At 43.8% G+C, this 22,186-nt stretch overlaps 1 protein-coding gene across 1 annotated transcript in view; it reads left to right on the top strand.

Annotated features, from left to right (window-relative positions):
* The window catches only part of LOC122796843 (cytochrome P450 2U1-like), a 248,785-nt gene continuing 226,599 nt past the window's right edge, over nt 1–22,186 (top strand). The window contains exon 1 of the mRNA XM_044065586.1: nt 1–132. Within this exon, the coding sequence (XP_043921521.1) occupies nt 30–132 (103 nt within the window). The 5' untranslated portion in view covers nt 1–29. The remainder of the gene's footprint in view (nt 133–22,186) is intronic.

Raw genomic sequence — 22,186 nt, 5'->3', positions numbered from 1 at the left:
AAAATGATTTCCCATTTGATGATGAAAGCATGGTTTTTGTACTGACTGAACTCTTTTTGGCTGGAAGTGATACTACTGCAAATACCCTAGAGTGGGCATTACTACTTATGATGGTATACCCTGAGATTCAAGGTAAGATGGAGATACAGTGACTGTAAGTATGAAGTAGTATCCATTTTTGGTAAGGCTGGACTCATTAATCAGTACATTTGTCTCTCTGTCTTCATGGCTGTCTTTTTGTTATCCTTATTTCTGTCAACTCATTGATTAATGATATTGTGAGAAACAGTTTCAAAAATAGCTCACCATAATGTTTGTCGTAGGATCATAATAATTGTACATGGGTAAGGAACTATACATTACACATAGCTATGTCTATATGTATGTTATTCATGAAGTCATACATTTTGTACACATTTTTAGTACTTCCTGTATCAGTATTTATTCACTGATTCATTTATCTGTACTGACATTAAGGTTGTAAGGTAGCAAAGAGTTATGTGGGCTCTTGGTGTGTATTTGCAATGTTGCCAAAAGGAGATGAATGAGCTTGATAAGCTCTGCACAAAATAAAAAAAAGATAAACTGCATCAACTTTCTTTTTTAGCTTGTGAGTCTAACAAAAAGTGAAACAAGGCAAACTTTATATTGTAGGCTAGTACCTCAGTTCATATACTCACCCCTATAGATTTCTCAACAAACTACATCAAGACATACCTCAGGATTCAATAAACTCCATGCAGGAATACTGCTATTCCTGCACGGAGTGAACCGTGTCCATTTACCCTTAGCTTTAACAGCAGCGCACCTTAAATATACATAAAGGCACGCTACTTCTAAGGCTAAATGGACACAAACACTACTGAGTGCAGGGGGCTTGTTTAAGCAGTACATGTGCATATAACACACCCCCTGCACTTAGAAAGTGCTGTATGGCACTTTTTAAATGCATTTCAGTGTCTGCGGACACCGAAATCTACTACAGTTAGTAAAACATTGTCTGCAGATGCTGAAATAGATAGGGGAGCAAAAAATCAATGCAGGGGGTGTGTGACAGATTCTGTCACACACCCCATGCATTGTCACTGTGCCATATGGCACTTTCAAAGCATTTTCATTGTCCGCAGACACTGAAAGAAGGAAGTCCAGATAGGAAGCAATACAGGGGGTATATGACAGGAACGGTCATACACACCCTGCATTATCACACTTTGCAAGTACTTTCAGTGTCTATGGACACTGAAAGCACCTATCCCAATAGGACGCAATGCAGGGTTTGTGTGCCAGGTACTGTCACACACACCCTGCATTGTGAAAGAGCCGTATGGCCATACCCCACAACTGTACAGGTATCTGCAGAATGCCCAGATGCCTGACTCACATACCTCTCAACTTCTTAGAGCAAGAAAGCTGTACAAAGCCATAAATAATGTGGGTGGGGGGCAAAGGCCCAAAAATAGGGACACTTTTTAAATATTGCTCTTACAAAACTGGAAAGTTGATAGAATAACAGGTTTTGCATTAGCACAGATTTCTTGAAGGGTATGAAGTCTGAAACACAAATGTCTGTCATTATGTTCTGATTAAACCCCAAGTGATTTGCCAATGGTTTGCGAGAAAAGCACAGTCACATGTTAATGTCATGCTAATACAAAATCTATTATTCTGACAACATTCTAAGTTTGTAAGAGCAATATTTAAAATCTGCCCCTATGTGTCCCCCTTACAATTCTCCTTACTGTGACTGACAAGGAGTACAGATACATGTAAATAAAGTAGGCTTATTTTTTTTTCCATTCTAATGTATGTTTAAGCATTTCTGAGTGAGTGTGCATGTTATGGCCCTCTACTTAGCATTGCTCAAACATCCCATAGGAGATAAATAAAAATATACAACTAAACTCCTAATGCTGAGGTAGTGTAGTGGCTAGAGTCCCGACTTTGTAATGCAAGTTTTTATGGCTCAAGTACCAAGACAGGCACTTTATTTTTACATGGAAAAGCAGTGATAAAATTATTATTTTTAAATTATGTAGTAATTGATATTTGTCGACCAGGGTGGTATAGCTAGTCTAAAATGGAAGTGTGAGTGCATATAACATGTGAAATCACCCATGTGGCCAAAGTGGTTAGAAAAACATTTTATATAGCCCACCTAATAATGAAAGGATTCACATCTAGATCAGGGGAGGTCATCTTGCCTCTTTACTCATCCCTCATCAGGCCCATAATTGAGTACAATGCCCCTTTTGGGATGTACCTTACCAGACACCTGCAGCAACTGGAAAGACCCCAAAAGTACCTCACCAAGAGGATCAAAGGGCTCAAACAGATGCCATATGCTGCCCGGTTAAAGAATCTCCAGCTCTACTCAGTGGCATACCGCCTGCTCAGAGGCGATCTGTGCCTGATGTATAAAGCCATGTGCCAACCCAGAATTAATGGACATGCTGCACCTCAGAAAATCCAAATCCCATCGAGCTACACGCTCGAAAGACTTGAACCTCAGCACTGAAATAAATAGGACATGCTGGAGGGACAGATTCATAACCCAGAGGCTCCCATCACTCTCGAATAAAATCCCAGTCCAGGTTAGGCAGAGTCCCTCATTGACTCTCTTCAAGAGGAATCTTGATGAGTGGATGGGAGATCGTAGGTTTACTCCGGGTATCACTTCTGTGTCACTGTTAGACACAGTATACTAACCTCGAAAAAGGGCACAGCAAAATTAATTTAAAATGGGTGGCGAAAGCCAAACACACTCTGGCTAGGCTTATAAATGCCCTAGGGCAGATAGCCTAGTTTGAAACTATGAACCTATGAACCTATGTATACACAAGTGTCCCGTACAGTATAGTCACACCCCACGGTAACATGATGAAAGCACATAAAGGGATGTCATGTAAAGTAAATCATATACACTTACTAATATGTCAGTAATGATTAATTATTTCATTATTCTGATATTTTCTAAAAATAATAAGTGAGCAATGATTAGTAGTGCTCAGCTATGCCTAGCTGATTTAAGCATTGCTTAGACATAAATGCTAAGCAGCAGTCAGCTCAGCTAAGCAGATTTGTGCACTGTTAAGCGTGCTCAGAAATTACCCATGTAAGCACTGCTCAAATCTGCTTAGCGGGTTTGTGCACTGCTAAGTTGAGCTCAGCATTTTCAAAATGGTCTAATGAAGGCAATTGGCAGGAATATAGCCTTATTTAAATGGTGCAGGTAGGAATACAGCCAGAATCTACTGTAGCTTGCTCTGAGTAGGAACTATTTCAGCTGTTGGTGAGGGCTCATGCTTTCAGGTGCTGTGCTGGGGCATTTTGGGGTGCAGAGTGATGGCTGGGCTCCTTTTAGCAAACCATGATGACAGACTGCTGCAGGGCCAGTACCAGGGCTCACAGTATAAATCAGATGCCTGGGACCATCTGGCACATGATCTCACTGGTGCCACTGGCATCCCCCCAACTGGTGAGCAGGTACAGCATCACTATGCAGACCTAAAGCAGAGGATGGGGGTGCTCTTGGCTTAATGGATCCAAGATGATAGGGACAACCATGCTCCAGTCGTTTGTAAGTATCCCAGATATAGCTGTACCAAATTCTAGCTTATGTGATAGACAGGTATGCATACTGTTTGTTTTCATTCCTTACAGCTGCAGTGGAGAGGGCTAGCAATGCTGAGGCCCATGTAGACAGACAGATAAGCCTGCACCGACAGGCTGGTGAGTACAGATCTACCTTGCAGTATATAGTGAAATAAATAAGATGGAATAAATTGTTTACTGCGTTCTGTGTCTAATGATTAAAGAAACGTTTGCCAGACTAATAGTCATCTACAGCATATGCAGTAGTAGAGCACTATGTCATATAAGTGCAATAAAAAACCTAAGCAACTAACTGTTGTGTTTATTCTGGTATGTTGTAGAAATACAATGTGTACAGGTTCTGCACAGAAAATATGGCTTTGACAGCATGAATTAACAGAGGTTGTTCTGAGAACTAGCTAGTATGCAATAAAGTAGATTGTGGAGCTGTAAATCAGGATATACATGAACTATGACACATGTTATGCAATAAGATCCGAAACCTGAATACTAATTTCAGATGTATTATGGTGTATCCTCTGCTGCAGTGCCTTGTGTTAACCTTTGTTTTCCAGATCGTATAATTTCAAAGGATTGTTACACAGAACACTATCTGTCATCCATGGATCTCAGGATTACAAGGGCAGACTGTCTAACCCACAGAGTATTAGTCAGAAAACAGACAAATAAAAAAAAACAGAAGGTCCCCAGCAGCTCAGTGTGATGAAAAATAGCCTTGTAGTTCATTTTAGTACACCTATCTTCTTCTTCTGGCTTTTCCCGGTTAGGGGTCAACACAGCGGATCACCTGTCCGCTCATGATTGGCAGTGGAGTTTTACGGTGTCGAGTTGTCAGCCCGGCACCCAAACTTCCACAGAAGGCACACACACTCACACCTAGGGCCAATTTGGAGTGTCCAATCCACCTACAGTATGTCTTTGGGATGTGGGAGGAAACCGGAGTACCCGGAGGAAACCCAAACGACCACAGGGAGGACATGCAGACTCCGCACAGAAGGCACCCCAGCTGAGGATCGAACTGGAGAACCTCTTGCTGTGAGGTGACAATGCTAACCACTGCATCACCGTGGCCGCCCTCATTTTAGTACACCTATACATGGTTCAAATCCAGGGAGTGGTACTGAGATATGTGCATATATACACTCAAGAAATATTGAATATTTGTAGGAACAGTCAGATAGTGGTAACAGATATTTTCTCCACAGGTCTTATAGGTAATGAAATGTGTGTAGTAGCTGTTTGAAAGGTATAGCAATACACAATGTACAACTGTCCTTCCCCATGCCTGCAAATGACAGCAGGATAGGTACATACAGCATGCCCTCTTTCCAATACACGTATCTCAAGTGTCATGCTGTTATGGCTAATGGTCACTGCTGCCAATGACCTTGGACATAGATAGGAATCCATGTGAACTATGGTAGTAGGAGGCACACACAACATCATTGCAGAGTGCCCCTTCTTTGTCAAGTATGTAACACTGACATGTACATGTCCCCTCCAGTAAAGTAGCCACAATTCACCCAGTCTGCCCCATACCATTAGAGGTTGACAGTCTAACAGGTATGTTTGTGCCTCAGAATCTATGGGGCATAGGTAGATGTAAAGTGAGGGCAGACCTGTAGAGTACTGAGTAGTACTGTTGTGAAAAATACAAGCCAATACAGTTGTCAATGGACATTTTTCTCTCCCCTCACCTGTCATCAGCATCACTAATTATTATTCATATACTACAGCTATATGTACTTTTCAAAACCTATTGTTGGGATATGTGTTCTATTATTGTTCATATATTTCATTGGTTGCATATTAACATACCTTTTTCAAATACCATTATTGGTGGCCTGTTGCCATCAATATAGCTTTCATGCTGTTAAAATGCTTACTGTTGTTCCATTTATGCATGTGTTCCATTTGCTATGCACCTGTTTCAAATTGGTTGGTTTGGGTAAATTGGAATACCCATGCATGCTGTTATAAGTAATTTTGAAATGTGTTGTTTATGGCTAACCAATATATCTGGGAAAACATAGCATGTTTAGTAAGCAGATCCTGGCAGATCTACCTGTCCTGCTCCATCTGGCCATGGCACTAGGCCCCAGCATGTCTGGGACCCAACCTGGAACACCCTCCTCTGCTAGTCCTGCACCACCTTCAGGTGGAACCACCTCAGGGGACAGGGCCCGTCCTCCCCAAAGGCACGGGTACAGTGAGGATCCCGTCACCTGCAGAATGTTTCAGGGTATGGTATGCTGCATCATTCATTCTGAGTTGGGTGGATAGCTGTGTCAGATGAAGGGCTGCCTGGTGCACCTGGAGGGGCAGGCTGCCCCTGTTGATCAGCCCCCAGCACAGCCACCTTCAGGGCTGTGAAGGTGCAGTGGTGACTGCCATGGGTGTGCACTTCAGTCCCACTATATCCATTTGGGGGATCATGGGCCTCTGATTCCCAACCACCCTCCCCGTCCAAGGTGTTTACTCCCTTCATGTGTCATAAACCACCTCTGTCTGCTGTCTTATGTGTCTTGTCTGTCTGCAAATGCTGCCTATCCTACCCAACCTACCTCCCCAAACATATTTACAGCCCTTCCCCAACATCCCACTCTCACCTTAAAAAAAAAAGGCATCTGTCCCACAAAAAAAAAAATCATTGCCCCATACATAGCTCTACATTTCACCCTCATGTACAGTGAAATTAATCAATCTACCCACAAATCATTCTACAAATGTCTGTCACCAATACCCCTCCCTGTGGGTTGTGAGACTGTAAATTCCAAATTCTATACATTATTCATAGCTGTTGCTGCGGAAGAAATGTAGAGCTATGGTCCTTTCCTACACCTATCCTGCACATCCCTAGCTGAGTTTCCTAATGTTTTACCGTCTGCTTTCTCACATTTCACCACTTTCCTATCACCCTTTTTCTTTTTTTTAATTAAAATTAGCACAGTATTAAGTGGTGCTAAGTGAAGCTAAGAGGACTTAAGTGTCTGTTAGCATCTCTTAGCTCCACCTAAAACTGTGCAAACCCACTTAAAACTGCTTAAAACTGCCTGAATCACTCTGTCTCCATCATCCCTTGTTCTGCCCACCAACAAAATAGTCAGCCCTGCCAAGACTCGAACCCAGGGCACTGTCACTACAATCACAGCAATGTACCACTACACCATCTGAACTGTAGGAATTTGTAATGCTTTTAGAAAAATATCATGTAGTCTGGTCATTTAACATTAATGAAAGAAAATCTTCACTTCCAAACCTTGAATCCAGGACCTTATGCACTACAATCACAGCAACGTACCTTTACAACATCTGAGCCGTAGGAATTCTTAATGCTTTTACAAACATATCATGCACTACAGTCTTTTAACATAAGGGAAATATACATATCTGTAGTACTCTGATATACATATATATGTATATATAAATATATATATATATATATATATATATATATATATATATATATATATATATATATATATATATATATACCTGCAAAAAGCCTGACAAAGTGGGGGGGGGTTAAAGGGCATACAATAGTGACATTTTTGAAATATGGCTGTTATATGCATAGAAGTCTGCTAGAGTAGCATGGTTTGATTTAACATATTTTTTCTGATAGATTCCAGGTCCAAAACACAAATGATTGTCATAATTTACTGATGTCAATGGTCACATCAGCTCAGTGATTTGTCAGAAACTGACAACTGTTATTGGGAACAGAGCAAACATATGAGCCACGCATCTGGATAGTGGAGAGGTATGATTTAAGTCATGTAACAGAAGAGACAAAACACTGAGAGCTGCCACCATTTCACCCAGCACCTTCTGAACCACAATAAGACCAAAATGACACTACCCCAAATTAGCTCTGGGGAATTACCCATGTATTTTCAAATATATAATGCACTACAGGGATGGAACTATAGGGGAAAAACAAACATTGGTGAGAAATTGTCCACCCACAACCATTTTCACCACAGTCACAGCAATATACCAGTACCCCAAATGAACTCTAGAATAAAATGACTGTTTGAGCAAACATATCCTGATTGCCAGTCACACACTACACATATACTGCCCCAACTCACAGTCTACTGGTAATCCTGATGCATTACATGTCATTTCTCAGTCTGTCCCTGCAAACATATACACCTGATTGACCACCAGCAACTCTAACAACACTCACAGTCAGATAGAAAAGGATCTGTGACACTCACATCTGCTACTCTTCCTACTCAGCCCAACAAACATTTACACACAACATTGCTACACAGTCTTGGTAGTCTGTTAACAATGGCCAGACATACATAACTCTCAACTGTACAGATTTCCACAGAATGTCCAGTGTGTGGGACAATATTTATGGCTACTGCCACATACCACTTCCAGGAGTCTGCTAAGTCACTGGGATGATAACAAGAGTGTTGTCATTAAATAATGATATACCAGGAACCTCTTAATGCAAGACATCTGGACAAAGCATGAGATACTTGGGGGGCAGGTGGCTGAAAAGAGGGACATATCTCACATAATGGTGTTACAAACTGAAACAGTTTCTAGTGTTACAGGGTTTGTTGTAACATAACATCCCTGAAGGATATGATGTCTGAAACCCTAATGGATGTCAACATTTATGGACTACAATCCTCACATTATCCTACTGATTTCTCAAAAACAGAAATTGTCTGAGGAACAGACAAAACATAACAGGCAAACCTCTGGGCAGTCGATCTGGACAGTTGAGAGGTATGTCAGAGACATATCACTTTCAGATGTCATGTCACACAGAAAATGCATGTCCAGACAAACCCTGTTAATCTAGCAATCCTCTATGTGTATAACAGCAATACTTACTTGTAATCTGGATCCAATTCTGGAGCTTTGTCCCCCATGTTGTTGGGATGTCTCCACATGTCTTGTCCTGACAGATATTTCCACCTACATTCTGTGAAGCTGTAGCCACGACACCTCCATAATGTCCTCCACACAGGCAAGGAAAGGGAGCAAGGACCACATGAAGGACTTAATTATAGCTCTGTGTTGCTATGGCATTGACTATTTGAAAGACAACACAGCTGCTCTGCATGCAAGTAGCAAGTGGGAGACACCAATTGGCACACAGGCCATCACATGCTCATGAATACTACCTACAAATGGCAAACTAATTCCTATGCAACACAGGTCTGAACCCATCTACACAAAGACAGACTGCAACTACACTAACCTGCCCACTTGCATTATTCTGAGGAAACTCTCCAGCACTATAACAGGTATGTCAATCACGTACAATTGTAATGGAATGAAGAAGGGGGTTGCAATAATGTGAAATACGAAGTTAAACACTAGGTTGCAACAAGACCTGTTTGACTCACATGCTGCTGTCCGGCACCTATGGCCATTCCTGCTTGCCCTGCCTGCAGTGACATGGATCTAATCTCTGGCCTCTGAGTCACCCCAGCAAAGGTCAGCTAATATCCAGGAGTAGCCACCAAACCAGTAATTACTGATAACCAATACGTGAAAAGGAAATGACATCACCAGATTGTTTATCAGCTGACAATTTGAAATTATATAAGGAAATGACATCACTGCTGCTGTTTGTCTGAAGAAGTTTGACATAGAGCAAACGAAAAGCGCTTCACAGTTTATTTGATTTGTCTTTAATAAAATATCTTTTTGGCTTCTGCATCGTGGTTTGGTGGCTACTCCTGGATATTTTCTTCAGTTTGTTATCGTTCATTTTCCAAAGGTCAGCTAATGTATGACTACTACTGGAGTGTCTGTTGCCCAATACTGACTATGACACTGCTAGGCAAACTATGTGGGATGTTGTAAATATTCATATGTCACCTGTGAATGCTACTATAATACATATGCCTGTCTTACAAATGTAAAAGACTTATATAGAGTATGTGCATAGTAAACAACAGGCGCAGAAGTGTGTGTTGAACTGTATGTTATATACTGAGCCCATACCTTACAACTGTCCAGAGGTTTGCAGATTGACCACATGTCTGCGTCATATTTGTATTCAATGCCTCATACAGTTGTGTATTGTCTGGCACATCACTGGCAACCCATTAAAGACTGAAGTCATAACATAGTAGCATACATTTGATTGTGAGATGTCATATCCTGTGGAGTAGACCTATGAATGCAAAACCGTCTTTGCTGGCAACTAAGTGTGTTTTGGCTAGATTCATAAAATGTCACTATGTTCCAGCCTTTGCCCACCAGTGATGTGTGTCTTTGTGCAGATGTCTTGCTCTAACAGGAGTTCGGTGTCTTAGCATGAAACCCATGTCAATGCAAGCATATCTTGTCCTGCAGGATGCCGACATTTGTGTAGTCACTGGCACCTGCTTTGCAGCTGCAAAGAGCACACTAACCGTGCCCAGTTACATATACCACCATACGTTTAAACCCCAAGTAGAGGGCTGCAAAGCCACAGGAGATGGAGTGTTAAACATTATCATGCACATACATACCTCCAGGCTGGCCAAACAATATGATGCATGGGAGACATCCCAGGTGCAATTAACACTTAACAAAACACCCACTCAAATCATAGCTAGCTACAGGCCTCCAGCCATGACTCTGGACACCCACCACACCTATTGGGACTTGCTGTAATCTGTCAGGATTCAATCATCTACCCAGCTCTTGGGTGACTTTGACTACCCAACCATAGTGTGCATGCTACCTGAACATGAATGCAAAGAGATTCCTTGGCTTTGTCAATTGCAATGCAGTGGATCAGCCAGTCAACACTCCCACAACAGGTAGAAATATCTTGTACCTGCTCCTAATCAACATGAGTAGTCACTGTAGCACTCCTACAATGTCATCCTCCTTGGTAAGATCTGACAACATTGCCATCACTGTTCACGTCACACTCCCCTGCCCACCTCCCCCTTGTTAGGGTCAAACAAAAAAAATATACACAAATGATGATAAATCTACTAATAGCAGATAGAAGTAACTTTACAGACAATGTCCCATCAGTTCATAGGTTCATAGGTTCATACTAGGCTATCTGCCTTGGGGCATTTATAAGCCTAGCCCGATTGTGTTTGGCTTACGCCACCCCTTGATTTGAGTATACTGTGTCCTTTTTAAAGTTTAGTTTACTGTGCCTCTGTCTAATAGTGACACAGAAGTAATCCCCAGGACAAACCTACGATCCCCCATCCACTCATCAAGATTCTTCTTGAAGAGAGTCAGTGAGGTGCTCTGCCTAACATGAATTGGAATTTTATTCCAGAGTGAAGGGAGCCTCTGGGTTATGAATCTGTCCCTCCAGCATGTTCTATTTATTTCTGTGCTGAGGTTCAAGTCCCTCGAGCACGTGGCTCTAAGGGATTTAGATTTACTGAGGTGGAGCATGTCCATTAATTCTGGGTTGGACATAGCTTTATATGTCAGGCATAGATCACCTCGAAGTAGGCAGTATGCAACTGAGTAGAGCTGGAGTTTTTTTAACCGAGCAGCATATGGTGTCTATTTGAGTCCCTTGATCCTCCTGGCGAGGTACTTTTGGGGTCTTTCTAATTGCTGCAGGTGTCGGGTAAGGTACATCCCAAAGGGGCATTGTATTCTATGATGGGTCTGATGAGGGATGAATAAAGGGGCATGATTACCTCTCTTGATCTAGATGTGAATCCTTTCATGATGAGGTGGGCTATGTAGAAGGTCTTTCTAACCACTTTGGCTATGTGGTTGTCAAAGGAGAGATTGCTATCAACTTGGGTCCCCAGATCCCTAATTACTTTCTCTGTACTTAATGGGTTACCACCTATGTGGTAATTTGTGGGCACATTATTTTTGGCAAAGGGTATGACTATACACTTTTTGGCATTTAGCTTTAAACCATGGCTCTGGCACCAGTTATCCGTCTCTGCAAGACCTTTTTGAAGGATGTTTGTGTCAGCTGGAGAGTTGATTATGGCACCCAGTTTGCAGTCATCTGCGAACTTGGTGAGCCATAGTCCTCCCACATTGGCCTGTACCTCAGAAAAGTAAATACCGAACAAGAGAGGTCCCAGGACAGAACATTGTGGGACGCCACTTGTGACCGGTTTCGAGTCTGACATGGATCCAGCAACTCTGACTCTGTGGGTTCTGTCTTTGAGCCAGTTTGCGACCCATCTTGTGACATAGGGGTTTATATTTAGTCTGGATAGCTTATCTATGATGCCCGAGTGGGGTATTGTGTCAAATGCCTTTGCGAGGTCCAGATAGGCTGTGTGGACTACCTTCCCTTCATCTATGGCCTTGGTGACTGTTTTGAAGAAGTCGACCAGGTTCAGAAGGCAGGATCTGCCTTCGATGAAGCCAAATTGGGTAGGATCTAGTGTCTGTAGGTCCCCAATGTCTTTGTTTATGAGTTCCATGATGATCCTCCCCATAGCCTTGCAGACTAGGCTAGTCAGGCTTATGGGGCGATAGTTTCCAGGGTCCACAGAAGTGCCACCTTTGTGGAGTGGGACCACTGTTGCTGTACCCCATTCTTTGGGTACATATCCTGTAGTGAGGCTGAGATTGTACAGCAGTTTTACTTGAGAGATTAGTTCTTCTTGGAGTTCATGTAGGACGCAACCTGGGACGCCATCTGGTCCCATGGAAGCAGTGTTTTTTGCTTTGGAAAGGGCGGCCTTCACCTGAGCATCAGAGATGTTTGGGAGGCTGCACTCTGCCAGGATAGATACTTGCTCTTTTGGGGGGAGGGGGTGGAGAAGTTTGCACTGAACCTGTCTGCCAGGATATTGGCGATGTCTGTGGGTTCATTGTATTTTTTGTCGCTTAGAATTAACTCAGAACAAGTCTGGGAGTTGCATCCCAAGTTCCTAACATAACTGAAAAAAGTCTTATGATTGTCTTTAGTGTCTTGTGCAATTTTTCTCTCGAAGCTGGCCTTGGAGGATTTTATGAGGGATCGTAATTTTTTGCTAGTACTGATCAGAGATGCCTTCCCTTTTAGGGATTTTGCTCTATCATGTAGTAACTTCCTCCTTCTGTTGTACAGTTTATTTATGACTGGGGTCCACCAGACTGGACGCCTGCCTTTGGATGATTGGGTCTTGATTTTGTTTGGGATAGCATGATCCATGCATTCCTGGAGATGTCCGTAGAATGCATTTATATAGGATTCTGCAGTTTGGGCCGTAGTTTCCACTGGCCCTGAGGCCTTGAAGGATTCCACTTTGGTTTTGAGAAGTGTGAAGTTCACTTTTGAGAAGTTTTTCACTGTGGTTTTCCGGGCTGGGGGTGGGGTCAGGATGTGGATATCCAGTGAAATTAATTTATGGTCTGATCTTACCAATGAGGGATATACTTCTGGTATGGAGCATAGAGCCCCCATGTTGGTAATGATCAGGTCTAGTATGTTTTCCCCTCTTGTGGGAGTGGTGACTAGTTGTTCCATAGCATTTCAGTTTAAGGTGCTGGGGCTTGAGTAATGCTCCCAGTCTATGTTTGGGTAGTTGAAGTCACCCAATATAATGGTGTTCGGAGAGATCTTCATGTTCTCCAATGTTTTCAGGAAAGCTGAGTGGGATTCCTGACTTTGAGAGGGTGGTCTGTAGGATGCTATAAACTGAAAAGCAGTCTTGCCCACTGTCAGTTGCACATGGATGGTCTCTGATACTTCGTGCAATGCCACTAACCTGGAGGTGTGGATATCCTTGATAAATATGGAAACTCCCCCTCCTTTTGTGGTTCAGTCTGGGTTTTTGGGCCGAAAAGCATGATATGAGGTATAACCTGGTAGTGCTGGGGTGCTCTCTGGAGCCTTGAACCAGGTTTCTGTCACTGCACAGATATCGATGTTCTCCATACTGAGGAGAGCTTCGGGTGCATGCATCTTGAGGTTAAGACTTCTGGTGTTTAGAAGCATTACCCTTAGTTTCTTGTTCCTTGTGCTCTCTATGGAGGTGGGTTTGACTTTTGAGCCTTGCCTAAAAAAGGCACTATGGGGGTGGCAAGAGCCTTTGCCAATATCCGAAAGCCAAGGGGTGACAGGTGTAAGCCATCCCTAGCGAAGCAACGTGGCTTGTCGAGCATGTCATCCCAGGCTGACAGACACTGGATCCCCTTTGAATGACACCACAATTTTAGCCAATTGTTAAAATCAATCATTTTGTCTTTATACTGTGGCATCATTCTAGGTGAGGGTAAGATGCTGCTCAAGGTCAGGGTCATACTGGCCTGGGCTACATGATCAGAGAGCTCCTCTATGTCTCTTTTCATGTAGTCGAGGGAGGTACATCTCAGGTCATTCACGCCAGCATGTACAATGACTGAGTCATATTTGTATTTGCTTTGGAGTGACCTGAGTGCTTGCGTTATGTGGCGGATCCTAGTGCTAGTTGGAACTAGTAGTAGTGTCCAAGGCCACACCATAATACTATGTGAGCACCTACATAGCTGTATGGACTCAGCAATACCTGACAGGACAACATCATCTCCCTCAAGGTAGGGTAAACATCCGTGGTAGACAGCAGCAATAGATAAATATTATAATAGGTGGAAATAATTGCTGGAGAGGGCCAAGAAGGAACAGGTGCCTTACTGGAAGCAATGCCACCTTGGTCTGAACAAACAAATAAGGTCACAGGTCAATTACCCTAAGGCTATCTTTGAGTGCAAATCGGACACATCCACCAAGGCCAATCACTAGGCCTTCCACACATATGCCTGCAATCCTAGAGGCAACACCCACATCTGCTCTGTAGTGGTGGTCAGTAACACCACGGTCACATACGACATAGATATAGGCAACCTGCTGCAGACAGGTGAAGTGTAAATCTCACCTCCCTACCCCCCCATTGGTACACATTGGTACACATGTGCATGCACAGGACCTGCCCACCCCCCCTCATCATCAGGAAGAAGGTCCGTAATGTCCTCACAAAGGCAGCAAACAGAAGTCTCCATAGGCCTGATACCATTCCTGGCTGCATCATATATGACCTCAGGCATGAGCTCTCAACTCCATTACACACTGTAGTCAACCCAAGCCTGAGCACCGGTGTCATCCCATCTGCACAGAGGACAGCCACTGTCATCCCTATACACAAAGGTGGAGCAATCCATTGACCCAGCCAATCATATGCACATCAGCCTAACTAGCCTGCTCTGTAAGGGCATGGAAGGCAATATCAAGGATATTATGAACAGGGAAATCAGTAACCTCAAAATGCCTGAGCCCACACAGGGAGGTATTGTCAAAGTGAGATCAGGCCTGTTAAATCTGGTTGACTTCTCTGAAGTGGTAAACAAACACAAGGACAAGGAGAAGATGGTGAACAATGCCTACCTTCTCCTAGCCCAATTCTGTCTCAATAATCCCCAGGCAGCAAGATACATATGCCTACACATCTAGTCATCAACCTGTATGTTACCAGATGGTAGCTAACTAGCTCAATAATAGTACTCAGTCAAAGTAGTGGAACCCAATTCTAGTCAAAGAGTCTTCTAGAGCAGTGTACCCCAAGGATCAGTCTGGGGGCCTCTACTGTTTGAGATATATGTATCTGAGGTACAAGAGAAAAGCAGTAGTCTGTGGCTGACCAGGTTTACAGATGCTTGTAAGCTGGCTACTGTCTTACATTCCCCTACTGATGTGAGCATCCTCCAAGAGGCCCTCGCCCAAATTAATGACTGGTGCAAGAAGCATTGCCACAAACTGAATGCCAGGAGATGCATCATTCTCCCTGCTGTGGCAGGTGTCATCCACACTAATTTTGACAGTAATAATGTACTCAGCATGCAATCAGGTGTGAGGTGACTTGTGCACCAACATTGGTAGCAACCTGACAGTTTCCAACCATGTGGATACCTTTGTATGGAAGGCTGTCTACATAGTCCACCTCTCAAATATGGGTATGTCATCCAGGAACCAGGAGGCCAAAACATCCTTGTACTCCACCATTATCAGATGCATTACCAAGTACAATGGCCCCTTTTGCATGTACCTTACTAAGCGACTGCAGCAGTTGCATTGACCACAGAGGTTCCTGGTCAGGCAAATCCGGGGTCTGCAACACCCATCCTATACAGATAGGCTGAAAGCCCTGTCCCTGTACTCAGTCTCATACAGACTGATCATAGGTTACCTGTATCTGGCATACAAAGCCATTTCCAAACCAGCCTTGAATGTGTTTCTGCATATCTGTAAGACAAACCCCAATAACACAACACACATGCAAGGCCCTCACCTGGTCTGCGACATGTATAGTACTTGTTGGTAGGATAGTGTAGTTACTCACACAATACACTGTCTGTAAAATACACTCCCTCCCTATGTCTAGCAGAGTATGTGTGTAGCCCTCTTGAAGAAGAAGCAGAATGACTGCATGGGAAACAGATGAGACACCCCTGGGATCCTGCATGTGTCCCAGCTGGACAGGGGAAACAGGTGCTGGCTTTGAAGGGACATGGGCAAAAGTCTGGGCCAGGCTTATGAGGGCATCAGGGCAAATAGCCTGGTATCATCTTATGAGGCTATGCACCTAGTACTTTACATGTTTCCTGTATGTATTGCACACTATCCTGCAACTGTTGTCTGAAATGAATCCCTGTGAATCAGAATTGTGTAGGTACTGCAGTGATAGTGTAAAGTCTTGTTCCTTCATCAGTCATCATCACATATTGTTACACCTTGTCATTGTGTGTGTTATGCATAGCAATAAGTCAACTCTTACAGTACATGCATATGCACTTGGTGACACTGTATAGCTCACTCCAATAGCCTTGGTCTGTCACAATTACCATTCTGCTACTAGGCCTATCACACAGTAGGATTTGTCACCCTTTCTTTTGGACCTTACAGTAACTGTGAAATAGGTGATGTGTGGCAGGCAGAACTACTGTAAGGTCTGCCCTGAAGGGCCCATAGGTGTTAAAGCTGTGCCAGACTGTACCAGGCGTGTGTGTGTGTGTGTGTGTGTGTGTGTGTGTGTGTGTGTGTGTGTGTGTGTGTGTGTGTGTGTGTGTGTGTGTGTGTGTGTGTGTGTATCAGCAAACATAATACTGCAGGATATTAATTTACATATGCTGTTTTCCCCTCACAGGTGAACATGAGGTTTGGTGTCTCTCTCCCTCACAACCTGATGTCAGTGTCTTAGTAGACTCCCATGATGATGGTCATCATAGTGAGGCACAGGTGGGGTTGTTGGTGCCTGAATCTGTGCCAATGATTGGTATCCCTCTTTCACCCACCATGTCCCTACACACAGTCAGTATGCCCACACATACCCAGTACCTGGCAGTCATGGATAATGGATAATGTCCTGATACAAACACACACACACACACACACACACACACACACACACACACACACACACACACACACACACACACACACACACACACACACACACACACACACACACACACACACACACACACACACACACACTTCCATTTACCATGACTGAGATTAGAACCCCTACCTATCTAGTTGTTTGTACTATAGTGTTACACGTTTATTGCATGTGCTACAGAACTTATAGGGCTGACAGGTGTCCAGTGATACTTCTAATATGAATGTCAGCAGCAGGTCTTGTGAAGTAGGGCAATGGGAAGTGTACTGAGTTGGAATGGTCTCCTACTACACCTACAGACACACACACACACACACACACACACACACACACACACACACACACACACACACACACACACACACACACAGGCAGGTGATGTGATATTATAACCCCCACCTCAGTACTGTTACACAGTGGAGCTTGCATTAATGATGACATGTGCGACTATTTACGACCGGTATGCCACTGTCCACAGCATGGCATCACTCTATGCCATTCAGGGTATCCCTGTGTATGACTCACTCTCTGTGTGTCCCCCTGTGTCTCTTTTTCTATCACTGTCTGTCTCTCTTTCCCATGTCTATGTGTGTGTATGCCTGACATATTGTTATATGTTGCCCATATATATATGTCTGTGTATCACATGCAACAGATGCAGATATATCACATATGGGCCACCTACAGCTAGCTGAAGGTAATACTGTCTGATGGGTGTGTGTAGGGACATTAAGGTGTACATAGCTGTCTGTATGCAAAGATGTATATGCATAATACAGTTATATAGTCTGATGTGGGTTCCCACATGGCTTGTGATTTCTGTAAGTGTAAGAGCATGCCCAGCATGACCTTCTATAGTGAGAGTGTGACTCCATTCCAGAGATAGTTGTACTCTGGTCCAGGGTTTTTTCTGCTACAGCCGTACCTCTCAAAAGTAAACAGGAGTTTCCTAGAGGTACTGGATTAGTTTTAGCAGACATTTTCTGACATATCTGGTGTGACACTGGAATGTATTGTGTCATTACCTAGTGACAGACATCCTCAGATCATCACAGTGCTTTACCATAGGAATACAAGATGTATGATGCATAGACCAATATTATGAGCCCAACTATATACATTCTGGTCCAAAAAGGCCAGTTGAGAAGTGTGGTTACAGCCGGTTGACTGATGCAGCTGTGTAAACAGTCCAGTAACTTGGTAATATACTGGCTGGGGATCTCCTACTTGTGTGGTATTCTTCTTACCTGAAAGGTCATATCCTGGTGTGGCCATACCTCTCAACTGTATATTTTTTGGCAGATTGTCCAGATGTATATCTAGAAGTTTTGTCCAGTTTACATAAACTTGTTTTTTATGGCAAATTAGTTGCATATAATTGAAGACCGACGTTACATAATAATGACAGACATGAATGTTTCAGATTTCTTAACCTGCAGACAATACCTGCTAATGCAAAACCTGTTATTCTACCAACTTTCGCAGTATGTAAGGGCAATATTTACAAGACGTGCCTATCATTGGGCTTTTGTCCCAGTTTTATTAATGACCTTGTCCAGCTGTCTTGCTGTGAGAGATTGGGAGGTATGGGTGTGGGTACAGAGTGCATTCCACTGTGCAGAAATATCCATTATATGTGTAGTATATTCCACATAGCACTGTGACTTCCAGGTATGTCAGTGGCAGAGCAGTACAGAGTAATGTGGTGAAGCACTGACAGACAGTTATGTATAGGATGATAGGTTGCTATAACATTAGTAGGGTATTGGCCCTGAAACCCTCATAACACCCACAGAAGAGAGTGCAGCCCATGTTATGATATCTTAGCACACAGAGCCCATGTCCAGCAGGAACACAGGTGGAATCACCAGACTTTATTTTGTGTTTCCCGTGCATTTGTGCAGAGAGCACATCACTAGGGGTATTAGGCACTTGGCTTGCTGTTGACAGGAAGTGCATTTCACAGATGGGGTAGTGTGTGGAACACATACCTCTCACACCAACAAGCCATGACTGATATCACAGCCCAGGTTGATGCTGCACCCACAGGTTGATGGAGTGGGCCTTGAGTTCCAGATGTGCAACAGTCCCATCAAGGCAGGGTCTGGATTGCTTTGTATGCCAGACAGGGGTTACCTCAGCAGAGTATGTATGGCATGGGGTGGAGGGAAAGTGCTGTTAGCCTATCTGTGTAGGGTAGGTGTTTGGGGTAAGGCCTTAGTGTTTGCAAGACCCTGGTGTATAGAGTCTACATGGTCTGTGGTGTGTAGCTTTGTGGAGTTCTCATGTGATTTTGCCTCTGCAGTCTACCTGTCATGCCATCACAGACTGATATCTGGACAGGCCCAAATATGACAGTCAGACAAAGGCCCACACATGGGGACAGAGTGTTAATCATGTTCTGCCAAGCATAGACAGTTGGGAGATAGGTTTGGTAATTGCTTGTTTGCTCTTATGGGTATGAGGTCTGCTTCCCCATTGTCTGCCATTGCTGATTTGACATGACCCCTTCTTGTTTTACAAACAGTTGGCAGGCAAATGCAATGTTGGGACAAGTAGAACAGATATCCAAGGCATAATTGTGCTTCATTCCTGACAACCTGTGTCATTCCAGGGATATGGCTGTTGGCCAGTGACATATTGTCAGTGCTGACACAGAAAGGTGGCAGCCTTTTATAAACTGTCAGTACTCTGACCTTCAGTTACCTGCTGTCCTACTAGGCACCATACATCTCAACTTCTGAGACCCAGACACTGGACAAAGCCATAAGTAATTGGGACAGAGGCTTAAATATAGGGACCGTTTTTAAGTATTGGCCTTACAAAGATAGAAAGGTCATTCAATAACTGGTTTTGCATTAGCATGCAGGTTTCTATAGGGTATGAGGTCTGACACTATAATCTGACATTATTTTTGACCTTAGTCTTACATGATTTGCCAATGCTTTGCCAGACAACCACTATTTCATGATATACAGACTACATATATGATGCAAACCTCTGGACATTCTGCAGTAGGTGTGTATAGTTGAGAGGTATGGTGGGCACTGTGTAGGTTACTCTAAGCTGTGTACTGTCCATATCTGTGGCCCCTGTCCATGACCTGTCCAGCTTTCCTGCATTAACAGATATTGATTCATGGACAGTGTGTACAACTTCTACCATAGGTGTAGCCGACATGCAGAATAGTTGGCACTGCAGTTCTTGGAACATGGCCCTGTCAACCACAGTACTATACCTAGGCCACTAGGGTACAACAGCCCGGAGTAAGTGCTGGCCACATCTTGACAGTATTAAACACATATACATAGCTCATTGACCCCTACATATTGTGTACATGCAACAAGTTATCATGTTGATAGGGAGAGCCCTGGCAATATGTGCTCTACTGCTATTTCCCTGCAAACATACATGTTACTGTATTTCTATAGGGTTATGGGGGGGTGCACACCTGTCAACTGTACACATTTGCACAGACTATGCTGATATTTGCTTTATATTTTGGTTCCATTTAGCATAGTATTGTGCCCTGTCCTTGAGACTAGAGGCATATCACTAAAGACCACAGGACAACTTGTAATGGCATACATTTGAGTTTCAATCTTCTTACCCTTCAGAGCCTTACTGCAACTGCAAAACCTGTACTATGACTGTGTAAGTCTGTAGGGGGTATTTCATCATTGTCACCATTTGTGGTCCTTTGTCAAACATTTCTTTATGTTTTTCTAGAGCTGACTTGCTGGATGATGCTGAGGGGTGAGTATGGAACCCCCACACTGACATTCATGCCTGTGAACTATAACCCCCCCCACAGTTAGTTAGTTCCCACATATACTGCAGTGGGATTTGTCACCTTGGGTACTACTGCACAGTGTGGGGAAGCCAGTATTGAGCAAATATTTTCTGGTGTCCCACATAGCCGTCAGTCATCTGCTGCTATCCCAGTAGGCCACCCCATTCCCTTGCATGCATGCAGCAAAACCATAGATATGCTACCAGAACATACTACTCCATTCATTTCTTGTTAAGATGACTGACTTACCTTGTGCCTACAGCAGTTGAGAGGACGGTGCTTGAGATCTGTCTATGTTGGATGCATGTAGTACACTGCCTATACATGGTAAGGTACAGGTAGTGCAATGTGTGTGGCATCTATTTTATTGGGTTTGCAAGTCAAGAAAGGTGTCATTCCCTGGGTCCCTACAGTGCCAGTGTGTGTGCTATGCATTGCCTCTTTGTCAATGCCAGGGCATATTGGGCACGCCTCCATCTGCTTACAGGGGCTGGCTTAGGTGGTTCCTCCTCTGAGTCCCTCTGTGCCTGTGGGGACCTTGGCAATGGTGGGAGGCTGTGTGGCCCTTCCATGTGCTGTTCCTGCTGCAGCTGTTTCCATAGGATCATATTGTGTAGAATGGCACATACCATGAACATGTGTGTGCATGTGGCTGGAGAGTATTGCAGGGCTCCACTAAATATGTCAAGGCAGTGGAACCATGACTTGAGCATCTGAAACACATGCTCTGTAATGATCCTGGTTTGTGCATATGCCTCATTATTGTGCTCTTGAGTGGGTGTGTGTGTATTTCTGATGGGGTCATCATCCATGGCTTCAGTGCTTAGCCAGCATCCCCCACCAGATGGTCATATGGGATGTCACCCCTGGCAAATTACTGGTAAAACTGTGGGAAATGCCAGATGTGGGAGTTGTGATAGCTTCCAGGGCTGCCAGCACACACATTAATGATAATGCCCTGGGCATTGCACACAGCTTGGCAGTTGATGGAGTGAAAGCCCTTGTATTCTCATAGACCCTACCCTGTTCACCAGGTGGTGTTTTGATGTGAATGTGCATGCAGTCTATGGCACCCAGTCCCTCTGGGTAGTCTGCTATATGGTGGAAGAGGTGCATATTGCTGGTCCTCTCCTCACGGGTGCTGGGGAAGTAAATGTGCTAACCGGCATGTGGTAGCATGACATCCAGGAACTGGTGGAGTACCCTGGATGCAGATGCCTGTGAAACCCCCATGATGTCTCCAGTAGGTCTTTAGAAAGTACCTGTAGCTAGTATTCTTAAGGCTACACATACCTTGATATCCACTGGGATGGCTTCCCCTCTGTTGACTCTGGGTCTGAGGTGAGGCCACCACAGCTCGATGAGTTGCTGAAGTATGTCCCTGTCCACCCTGTAGCACTCTACTATCTCTAGATCATGTAGCCCCTGGTAGATTACCCTGAGTCTG

The sequence above is a fragment of the Protopterus annectens genome, chromosome 3.part0 (genome assembly GCF_019279795.1).
Source record: "Protopterus annectens isolate FY-2018-M chromosome 3.part0, PAN1.0, whole genome shotgun sequence".
Taxonomy (NCBI): domain Eukaryota; kingdom Metazoa; phylum Chordata; order Ceratodontiformes; family Protopteridae; genus Protopterus; species Protopterus annectens.
The sequence above is the reverse complement of the archived record's forward strand: the minus strand, read 5'-3'. Positions and strand labels throughout refer to the sequence as shown.